Here is a 12,066-nt window from a genome sequence, read left to right on the forward strand (position 1 = left end):
TCTGTGGGGGCCATTTTTATTTAGACCACCACACTTGCTGTCTGTGATAAACTTACTAAGTGTCATCTCATACCTGCAGGGCCATGCTGTCACCTCCCTGATGCACTAGTTCATCAGGTGTCTCTGCTTTGTCTGTATTCCTTCTACAGCCAAGCATAGAGTGAGGTGAGACGGACTAAAACCTCTGAAAACGTGAGCCCAAATAACTTGTTCTTCCAACTTGTTTTTCTTAGGTATTTGCCACAAAGACAAAATTGGCTCACAATGCATAAGAGTCTATTTCCAGCTTATCTGCTCTTTTCTCGAGGTCTAGTTTTCTGTTCCTTTGCCAACACCATACTGTCTTGACCACTGTAGATAATAGTAAGTCTTTAAGTGAGATCACGGTCCTCCAACTTTACTGTTCTTTCTCAGTGTTTTGTTCTTTCCTGGGTGTTTTGCTTCTTCGTGTAATCTTCAGAGTCAGTTAATCAATATTTACTGGAAATACATTGAATCTGAAGATCATGCTGAGAGGAAAAAGCATCTTGACAACACTCAGTTTTTCCCAACCACGATCTTGGAATAACTTTCTTTTTTCACTTAAAGCATTTTGTTCTAATATAGGTGCTAACCTACAAGGCATTTTTTTTTTTAACATGTATGAGTGTTTCGCCTTCTTGTATGTCTTTGCACCGTGTTCATGCTTGTTGTCTGTGGAGGCCAGAAGAGGGCATAGATTCCCTGGAACTAGAGTTAGTTATAGACAGTTTTAAGCCACCATGAGGGTGATGGGAATTAAACCCAGGTCCTCTGAAAGAGCAGTCAGTGTTCATAACTGCTAAGTCACATTTCCAAGAAGACATTGCGTTTTTATCTTAGTCTGTTTTATTTTCCTATAACAGAAACACTGAGACTTGGTCGTTTTGAAAGAAAGATATTTAGCTCATAGTATGGAAATTGAAGAGCATGGTGCCAGGGTATGTTCAGTGTTTGTCAAGAGCCTTATACTGCTCCATGAAGAAAAGATTACTGGGAAGGAAAGGAACTACCATGTGTGTGAGCACATGCAAAGAGGGGAGAGAGACACTTTACTCAAAGGAACCAGGGTTCACTTCTCAGAATGACATTATCACACACACACAATCTAATCACCTCTCATATGGCCCACTGCTCAACACTATTACATTGCCGGTAGAGGACTGGGGAAAAGGTTTGCTCGGCAGAGTGATTGTTGTTTAAGCCTGAGGACCTGAGGTGGAATCCTCAACACCCACATAAAATGCTAGGCACAATGGTGCACACCTGTAATCCTCGTGTTAGGGAGGAAGAGAAGGGGGATCCCTGGAGCTCACTGTTGCTTGTTCAGTGACAGGCCTTGTCTCGGAAAACAAGGTAGAGAGAGACAGGCACTCAATGTCAACCTCTGTCCCCCACATATGAACACATATGAGTGAGCACACATACATAGACAGGCATACACTACCCATTCTCTTTCTCTCTGACTGTCTGGCTCTCTCACTCTCCATTTCCCTCCCTTCCTTCTCCTCCTTACCCCCAAACACACACACACACACAACTGACATTATATTGGAAATTAAATTTTAGAACCATATCCAAAACATCAGTTTCTAATTTCAAATTCAAATTTCAAATTTGTTCATTGTCAATATATTTTTTAAATGTCTTTTGTATAATATATGTCTTATTTCCTGAAAACTTGAAATTGGCTTTCATCTGTCTTTTCAAACACTCTACCTAGACCCACATTACATGCAAAAGTCAGTTGGAGCTCTTTCCTTCCCAGGCATCCTACTTTCCCTGCATTCTCCCATCTTATTGCAGTAGTTAGGACTCTGGCCCTGGAAAGACTGACTGAGAAGAGTTCAGGTTCTAATAGTCCCAAGGTATTGAGCCTTTTCTCCTGCTGCTTAGCCTGGAGCCAATTCTCCAGTGCTTACGCTGCAGACTCGCCATCTCCATTCCAGTCTAATTTGTCTGGCTCTAGTGTTAGTACATCCTGGAAAACACCTTTGAGGAGACCTGACTAACGCACAGACACTAACAAGTTGGCCTGAGCTTTGTACACTCACTAGCACATGACGGGTGACGTTTGTATCCTCTCATTCAAGGTAGGGGGAATATCAAAATTTCCTGTAAAAGGAAGGCACCGTGCAACTTTATTTTGCATTAATTGTTACCCCTGTTGCTATGACAAAGGCTACTTAAGGATGAAAGGGATACTTTGGGTTTGAAGTTTAAGGGGATACGGCGCCTGGCAGCGGGAGCTGGAGGCAGCTGATCACATGGCATCCACAGCTGCACGTTCGATCCCTTTCTCCTTTTTATACAGTCTGGGAGTCTAGCCAATAGCATGGGGCTTGGCAGCTCACATTCAGGGTAAGGCTACCTTCCTCTTACACTTCTGCGGAAGCACCTTCACAGACACACCCAGAAATGTGAAACTTCTGCTGAATCACCTTCCCAGACAAGCGGAGATGTGTTTCCATGGTGATTTGATGATCCTAACACAATTGGGGTGATAAGGAAAATTAACCATTAGAGTTCCCCAGACAGGTGCTGGTAACCAACTGGTCCTATAGCCTCCTATGAAGCCTCCTTCAAGGGACACTATCTTAGTTACTGTTCTCTTGCTGCAATTCTTATAAAACAAAGTGCTTAACTGGAGGCTTGCTTGCAGTGTCAGAGGGTTCATCTGTGAGCATCATGGAGGGAACATGACAGCAGGCAGGCAGGCTTGGTGCTAGAGCAGTAAGAGCTTACATCCTCGTCAATAGGCAGCAAGGAGTGAGAGGGGAGGAGGAGAGGGGAAGAGAAGAGAGGAGAGAAAAGAGAAGAGGTGAGGAAAAGAAAGGAGGGAAGGGGAGGGGAGGGAAGGGACGACAAGAGAAGAGAGGAGAGGGACAGAGACTAGAGAAAGAAAGAGAGAGAGAGAGACTAGACCTGGCTTGGGCCTTGGGAACTTCAAACCCCACCCCCCAGTGACACCCCTCCTCCAACAAGGCCACACCTTCTTATCCTTCCAAGTCATTTCCACCAACTAGGGAGCAAGCATTCAAATATATAAGCCTATAGGGGCCATTATCATTCAAACCAAAACAGTCAGGATACAATAGCTTGTTTTTTGGGTGTTTGTTTGTTTGTTTGTTTTTACATATAACAGCATTATTATCTATTAATTCAGCTTTCTCCTTGGCAAACCTTCCTCTGAGTCAGGCTCTTCTCCAGTGTTCTCTGTTCACAACAGGTAAAGAGAAAACAACCAGAATGTAAGTTTTCAGAGGACATGAAGGCAACACAATGATAATTACCTACCAGCAAAAGCAAACAAAAACAACAGAACAATCCACAACCCCAATGTAGCCTCCCAGTGCAGAATCCAAGAGTTCGAGAACAGCCAATGTGTGCTATAGTTCATTATTCCCCTGGTTTAATCGCATTCCCACTGGATGTGTAGACTCATGCTCTGTTCCTCCTATAGACCCATCTGGGCATTCCAACTTATGCTCTCTTAGTGGGTCTTGGTCTCTGTGATCTCCCTGGTCTCCACTGCCTAAGCCTCCCTTAGGCTGATACATCCAGAATGCTAGCAGAGAATGCTGCGTGTCACCAAAAGACTATCATCCCATGACTTGGCTTCTAAATTAGTGCCTCTGGGGCTCCTCAAGTTCTCAGGAGGGTACACCATGGCAACATCCCTAGGAGAGACCTTTAAAATGCCTACTGATTAACTTAGGTTCAGTTGGCAAGACTCATCAAGACTACTTACGTGACAGGTCTGAACAGCAGTTTTCACTTCAGCTTCCTCAGTGTGAACATACAGGATCCTTTTGACACAAACTCTACGGAGTCAATCCCGGCTCTGCTAATTCTAAGCTTTGATCCCCAGAAAACCCCTTAGTCTCTCTTGCCTCTGTCCTATGACCTCTCCAATATGTAGATAATAGAAGTGCTACCCCCTGGGGTCACTGTCAGAAGTGGTTTAGAAAAGAACCAAGCAGTAAGCATTCTCCCCGTGTACCCAGCTGTCACCATCATTTCTGAGGAAAGCTCAGAAAGAAAAACAAAATACAAATAGTAAGGTTCTAGGTGAGACCCAGGAGCAGGCAAAGGAATTCTCTAGAAAAGCCACAACAAGAGGCACTTTAGAAGGAGAATTTGGAGTGGGGTGGGGTATCTAGTCTGTCCTTATTCAGAGGAATGGTCTACACTAGTCCAGCCTCAAGACACATGGGACAAGCTGGTCAGAAATTTACAAGAGGCAGACACAGGTGCCCTAGGCTGTAGCCAGTGCCAAACGACTCCTCCCAAGGGTCAGGCAAGGAGACAGACCAGAGAGGTGAGGTGTGTCCCTTTGTTTTTCCCATCTGTCCCTAATGCACCCTGTTCTACAAAGAGGGGAAACCGAACAGGGCTGTTTTGCCCTTTGAATCACCTTGGCAACCAGAATTCCTTTTCTCTTCCAGGAAACTGTACACAAAACAAACTCAACCACACTGGCACTCTTCTCTGCTTGCCTTTTCTAGGAGCTGGTACTTTCCAAGAAAAAAAAAAAATCTCTTAACTGTTTTCACTGTATGCCTGACCCCTTAAAATGCATTGAGTAATAATCACATGAAAGACTCCAGAAAAAATGGATTTAAAGGCCCCTGTGTGATAAAAGTAGCAGGCTTCTTTCTTGTGACAGACAGGCACAGCGCACGAGTAGTTGATGGGGTTATATCCAAGTCCTGTAGAGCAAAGGCTGGATGGAGAGAGGGAAAGGAGTTAGGGAGAGGGCATGTGAGAGAAAAAATTTTGCAGGCAGGGTCCACTTTGCAGCTATGTGAGCAAGGTCCAGGAGGGAGCCTTCTGCTTGGGACACCTGACATGCAATGTCCTAAGGTCACCATCTTGAAATTCTCAAGCGTTATGAAGCCCCCCACACACAATTTTAACCCCCAAAGTCCTGTGTCAGGAGCCAAGCTCCTGCAGGCCTCAGCCACCTCCCTCTGCTCTGGCAGGGTCCTTTCCTTGTCCTATGGGAAGGAAAAGGCTCAGAGTGTGCCCTGCTGCAGGATGGATGGATCCTGGGCACCTGAGAGGGTGTGGAGGTGTGGCAGGAATCCCGAACGCCAGGTGCAACCAAAAATGCCAGGCTGAGGAGCAAACCTTCCCTCTGCAGTCTCGTGTCAACTGTTGGGCCTCTTTCTCATCGCTGTGTTAATACTGAATTTAAATGTGCAAGTGCACTCACGGCCACTGTGTCCAGTGAAACAAGGAATCCAAATGAGCAGCTCTAGCGAGCCATTGGTCGTCTAGGTGACTCTGACGTCAGCTAGCATTTGTCATCAAGTCCGCCGTCAGGTCACCAGGTGTGGATGCCTTTAACCCCGACTGGTGACAAAACACCTGGCAGAGAATTGAGATAAATGGAAATTCGCTGAAGAACTTAAGTACAAATCATAGGCGGCAATTGCTAGGGATTAAGTTTCCGGACTGGCCCCGAGAGGACAAACTGAAAATCAAAATGGGATTACCATGCTTAAGCAACACCTCACTGAAGCCAAGCTAAGTTGCTATCTGAACTTCTGAGAAGCCAGGAGAGAGAAAGAGAGAGAGAGAGAGAGAGAGAGAGAGAGAGAGAGAGAGAGGGTTGTTCATGGTGGGTTTTCTCTGAGAGAGGGTTGTTCACGGTGGGTTTTCTCTGACTCTTTTTGCAGAGCGGAAATAGAATCCTGTGCTCCATCATTCTGAGTCATCACCAGGGCCCGTCCATCATCAACTACGACGATGACAGCGGGAAGACGTGTGTCCACATCGCCGCAGCTTCAGGTTTCTGCGACATTATTAACGATTTGGCAAAAGTCCCTGAGTGTAACCTGCAGGCTCTGGATGTGGATGACAGGTATCCATGGCGACTCAGAAAGTGCTGGGAACTACCAGTCATCTTCTCCTAATGTTAATTTTAGAATAAGATGTTAGAGGCGCTCTCCTTTCCTACTAGATCCTTATTGCTGGTGACGCATGAGCTTGTGACATCAAGCCTAGGTCTATTTTAGTAAGAGGAGGAAAAATCATTGTTACGGAGAGAATTGTGACTACAGTACTGTCGTCACCTTTTCCACTTTTCACTGAATGCACGAAGTATTCTCAGGGGTTTTTCTTGTTGTTGAGCTATGGTTCTTCGTTGCTCTTGAGTTGTATCATAATGCCAACAATTTCTTATCCAGAGAATAGAGTGTGAGAAGTATTTTAATTCATAACCACAAACCATACTACTGAGGATTTTCTTTTCGGTTGTTGATGATAATGTTATTGGCTGGAAAAGTAGTCTGGGTCCAGAAAGGTAAAAAGGTTTGTCTCGGAGCTTCTTAGTAACCCAGCGAAGGGTTGCACCTGCATCTTGTAAATGTAGCACCCATCACCTACTGTGATACACTTCCTAACTTTAGTTTAGGCACCATGGAAATATAAGGAAAAAGCAAACAAAAAAAACAAGCAAAGCCATTGAAAATAAGTGTAAGAATTAGAAGCTATCTGAGCTTGTATTGCCATCTTCTGTTAAAGTAAGAAATGAGGGTGTCCCAATCTTCGATGGCCCACAGGAGTACCTCACCAGATATCTGGACTCCTTTTAGTGGCCTGTGGGTGGGTGTGTGTCTTATGTCCCTCACAGGTCTTGTAAGCCGGAAATGGTTAACGTGGTGATTTTCATTAAAACTGAAGTGTACTTCTTCCTAAGACCAGGCGTTGATCCTGAGAAGGTAAGAAAGAGGGATGCCAGTAAGATGAGGCGGGAAGTAAAAGATCCATAAAGAGAAGGAACACATCTTAGCATTAAAAAAAGAAAGGAAGTTTGCCTACTTCAAAATGCTGTGAGAACCAGCTCTGAATAGATGCTTCCCCATTTTGCAGAACCACACATCCAGTGAAGAAAATTCATTTTCCTGGGCCTCGGGGAAGAAAGAAAACCTAGAGAGGAAAATTAATGCAGATGATTAGGTAGGATGAGAAGAGAAGTACAGTTTCCAGGGGGCTTGTGCCCTGCTCCAAACCACTGCTTAAGCCATTCTTGCATTCTCATGCTGAACATGGAACTGTCTTTTCCATGAAACTATGAGTTTCTGTTAATAGTTGAGCTGTTCGAAACCATAATATGCGTCAGGCATCTTGGGACCTCTTTTCTCCTTTTCATTTTCTAGTGAAGACTTTCCTAATGAAAGATTTTATAGGAAGAGAAGAAAAATAAGATTGCAATGGGAGATGGGTAGGGGAAGGAAGGAGAGAGAGAGAGAGAGAGAAAATGTGGAGCACCCGTGTGCCTATGTATTAGAGCACATCAGAGAGCAGGCAATAGTGCTATAGCCTTGGAACCATAGCTCTCAGGGAGGCTGAGGTAGGAGTTCACAAGCTGGAGGCTACGGCATGAGACTCTGTCTCAGAAACGCTCCATTTAAGCCAGGTACAGTGGTGAACTCCTGTAATCCCAGCACTCAGGGAGGCAGAGGCAGGAGGATCTCTATGAGTTCGAGACCAGCCTGGTCTACAAAGCAAGTCCAGGACAGCCAACACTACACCAAGAAACCCTATCTGGAAAAACAACAACAAAAACACCCCATAAAAAATGTCAGCAGGATGGCTCAGAAGATGGCTCAGACTTGTCACCAAGTCAGATAAACTTAGTTGTAGCCTATATAATGACAGGAGGGAACTGATTCCCACAAAGTCATCCTCTGATCCCCATACAAGCACCATGGTCCACAAGCACGCACAAACATACCCACACACAATAAATAAATGTGGGGAGAAAACTAAATCACATACTAAATCTATGGCGTTTTAAATATTATAGCACTCACCTAAGATTAATGCCATGTCACTAATAATGCAGAAGTAGCCTGCATGTTTTAAATGTCCCACGTCCCAAATTTCATCAGTCCATAAGGTCATTATTCACTTCAGTAAACAACTCATTTCTCTTCGGGGAGGACAGCCTTTTATCACATTCTCCACCCTACATAATTCTGGGAATTCTCCAAGGATGTTTAGAGGCTTCACAAATCAACCCTTAGCCCCTCAGAGATGGGGCAACCCTGTACCCTCCCAACCGTCATCTCTCACCAGCCAGAGACCACATCACCCAGTGCTGGTCTCTGCTTTAAATCACAGCTCCTCATTACGGTGGTGGCCGAGGCCAGCCTGCTGGGCCTGCAGGCTGATCCTCCAGCCTCTAAACAGGAAAGGGACTGTAGCTCAGACAACACAGACTCTGTGACACACATTTCCCCCCCCCCCAGGCACTCAGGATTTGAATCGGTGATTGTCATTGCATTCCTCTTGTTTCTCCATACCCCTTCCACAGCAGCCAGAGAAGCTGAAACAGCTGGTCTTGCCAAGTGTAAGGCAGGGTTTATTTCACAAACCTTCAAAGTGAATTGTTGCATGTTGGTAAGCCTGACTGGACCATTGTTTGGTCCTCTATCAACTGGATTTATTGGCAATTTTTCCTCTAAATGGAGAGACTATTCCACTGTCGCCTTATTGTCTGGAGAATGCTCTTGTGCAGACTGGAACAAATTTTACCTGCCACATTCAGATATGCGATGGGACAGATCCCTGTATTGATGAGACAGTGCTCTAAGGCAGTGGTTCTCAACCTGTGAGTTGTGACCCCTCTGGGGTACATATCATACATATATCCTGTATAACAGATATTTGCATTACAATTCATAGTAATTATGATGTAGCAACAAAAATAATTTTGTGGTTGGGGTTACCATAACACGAGGGGCTGTATTGGAGTCACAGCATTCGGAAGATTGAGAACCACTGCTCTGAGGTGTCATAAAATCGAGAGGGGTGTTTAACAGGCAGATAACACAATCTGAGTGTGGGGACCTAGTACCCAGACACTCTCCAAGCACTCTGGTCCAAGGCCCTTCTCTGCCTACCTCCAGGTGCTCCTAGGCCTGAAGGTTTGTCTCTCTCCAGCATGCCCTTCTACCCAGGCCGCAGGTCCTAGAATGAGGAGAGGCCTGCCATGACCATTTTTGCTTCCAGTTTTGAGCCTGGCTTCTGGAAGCAGGAAACATCATCTGTCATATTTACCTTGCCATAGCTCTTCCCCAAGATCAAGTACAAAGTCAACCGTGCCTTTAGAGAAAGAAAAGAAGTGGAAAAGAATATACGGTCACAATGGCCGAGGGTGGTGGCGGCACACGCCTTTAACTCCAGCACTCAGTAGGCAGAAGCAGGCTAATCCCTGGGTTCAAGGCCAGCCTGGTCTACAGGGTGAGTTCCAGGGTAGCCAGGGCTCCACAGAAAAACCCTGTCTCAAAAAAAGCCAAAAAGAAAGGAAGGAAGGAAGGAAGGAAGGAAGGAAGGAAGGAAGGAAGGAAGGAAGGAAGGAAGGAAGGAAGGAAGGAAAAGAACAGATAGTCACATTAATAAGTGGTTTGAGACAAGTTGGCCACACGTTATAAAAGCATATACTGCGCATACCCAGAGATATGAATTCACTGTATAACCTCACCTGGCCTCAAACATCTAATCTTGCTGCCTCTGCTTCCGATAATGAAATTATAAAGAGATTACAAAGGTGAGCACCATGCCAAACCCCATTTCTTATGTTTAATCCAAATAAATATAGAAGAAAATACTGGTTTCTTTTTTAAAATTGGTGCATCTTTGAGCTTTAACTTGGATAGACTATAGACTATGCACCAACCCAAACAGAAATTTAGAACAACTCCTTTAACTCCAGTGTTGCCTCGTCAGGACGACACATGCCCCCATCCTCGGCCCCGGCAACCACAGATTAGTTCTCTCTATAGTGTGTTCCTTTCAAAATGTCACATACGTGTGACTGCAGGTTGCCTGCCCCTTCGCCAGCGTGCTGCAATGGGAAGTGGTTCAGATTTCTGAATTGTTGGGTTTGAGAAGACTTTCATGCATGTAATGAGACGTCTTGAAATTAAACCAAGTCTAAGCACAAAATGTGTTTAAATACATAGCCTGAGGGTAATTGCACAGTGCATTTTAAGAGCACTTGAACTTTAGCTCTGACCTGTCATACAGGGTCAGGCATGGGAATTAGTTTTGATGTCCGAATGTCAGTGCTCAGAGCACTTCAGATTTCACACTTTTAAAAGGGGGAAAGTCGCTATGGGACCTTTTGAGACTGGCTCGCGTCATTTAGCAGAATGCCCGAGAAGGTCATCTCCACTCGTTGGGTTATATTCCACAGTAGAGAGAAAGCACAATCTGTTTATCCATTGGCCGACGGAAGGAAGGCGGCTTGCTTTCAGTTTGGGGAAGTTATAAATGCAGTTGATACAAACATTTGAGAGTGGCCTTTTATGTTAAGTTTCCATTTCTCTACCTAGATATCCAGAAGTGGGATTTCCAGGTGACATAGCTACACAAGGTATATTTAACTCTCTAAAGCTTCCACTGAAACTGTGGGCAAATTCCAGGTCTTCTGCATTTTTACCAGCACCAGGCTTTGTTGGATTTTGTCTTATTTTAATCATTTTTACAGGCACATAGTATCCCCTTGCCATTTTTATTCGCTTTTTCCTTGTAACAGTTTTGTTGTGCTGGAGGTAGGGTCTCGCTCTGTAGGGCAGATATACCTGGAACTCACTATGTAGCCCAGGTTGGCCCCAAACTCACAGAAATCCTCACCCTTCACCTCCTGGGTGCTGCAGCTTCAGATGTGTGGCACCACACTGGCTTGACAAAGCGTTTTTTGAGCCTGTGGCACTTTTCCTGGACATCTTACTACCCACACATCTGTCTTGGTGAAATGTCTGTTCTGACCTTCTACTATTCTTCTAATCAATCTGTTTTCTTATTGTTCAGTTCTGAAACTTGTTACACATTCGAATTATAGGTCCTTTGTTGCACATGTGGTTTGCAAATATTTCCTCCTATTTTCTGACTCCTCTTTATTTTATTAAGAAAATATTACTTTTACAATCTAACAAGCGGTTAAGTATTGGCGATTATCTGTTTTCTTGTTAAGAAAGGACTTTCTAAACATGAAAGAGATAAAATGAAACGTAATTAAATGTGAATGCTTTCCACTTTTTATAGAAAATCACTAAAAATGTAAAGATTGAACAAAAAAATTTGAAGTGTTTATAGATGACCTATAAATGATCAGTATCTTTAATACATAAAGAGCCCATATAAATTAGTAAGAAAAGCATTAATACTCTAATAGGAAAATAGACAGTAGAAGCTGTCTACAGTGACACATGCCTATAACCTCAGCTCTTAGGCAGCTGAGGCAAGAGAGTTATATATTCAAGGCTGGTCTGTGCTACATAGTGAGAATCTACTTTAAAAAAAAAAAAGCAAAAATTAACAAATGGCATTAAAGGTGATTTCAATAAAGAAATTCAGATAGTGAATTCAACCTTAAAGAAATACAAAAGGAAACAGTTAACAAAGATTTTTATGATGGTGACATACTTGGTGTTCAAGGAGTAAGGACTCAGCTGTAAGAGGGTAAACGGAGTCAGCATTCCTGGAAGGCAGTTGGCACTGTGTTTAAAGGGCCTTAAAATCACTCATACTTCCTCTTCTAGGAAATTCCCAGGAAGAGCAGAGATGGGAAGGCAGAGAGGATGCTCACGCCCTTGCCTCTGCACCCCAGGTCCACGCACGCCATCTCAGACTTTAGATGGCGATGGGATTGTCCTCCTCCTTCAGCCTGACTCTGGGTGGAAGCCAGCCATGGCTAAGCAGCCAGACAGGCTCTGACTCAGGCGTGTCTCTTCTGTGTCACTCCCCCAGGACACCCCTGCACTGGGCTGCAGCTGCCGGAAAGGCAGAGTGTGTCCAGTCCCTGCTGGACTTGGGCATGGACTGTAACCTGAGGGACATTAACGAGAGCACGCCCCTGGCCTACGCCCTGTACTGCGGTCATACAGCCTGTGTCAGGCTCCTCTCCCAAGAAGGCCGGTGAGTTTAGCTAATGTCTTCCTCTCAAAGATTGATAACATTAATGTTTTTATAAGCCATCAACATGCAAAACCAGCAATAATAATTGTGTGTGTGTGAGAGAGGAGAGACATG

At 44.5% G+C, this 12,066-nt stretch overlaps 1 protein-coding gene across 6 annotated transcripts in view; it reads left to right on the top strand.

Annotated features, from left to right (window-relative positions):
- Ankrd55 (ankyrin repeat domain 55) overlaps nt 1–12,066 on the top strand; it is an 87,079-nt gene that overhangs the window by 55,886 nt on the left and 19,127 nt on the right. For all 6 annotated transcript variants that reach the window (XR_009592414.1, XR_009592413.1, XM_060385717.1 and 3 more), the window contains 2 exons: nt 5,703–5,887; nt 11,785–11,952. Coding sequence is in view for 4 of the 6 variants with exons in the window: in XM_060385717.1 (XP_060241700.1) it covers nt 5,703–5,887; nt 11,785–11,952 (353 nt within the window). In the remaining 2 variants the exon portion in view is untranslated. The remainder of the gene's footprint in view (nt 1–5,702; nt 5,888–11,784; nt 11,953–12,066) is intronic.

The sequence above is a fragment of the Meriones unguiculatus genome, chromosome 6, assembly GCF_030254825.1.
Source record: "Meriones unguiculatus strain TT.TT164.6M chromosome 6, Bangor_MerUng_6.1, whole genome shotgun sequence".
Lineage (NCBI taxonomy): Eukaryota > Metazoa > Chordata > Mammalia > Rodentia > Muridae > Meriones > Meriones unguiculatus.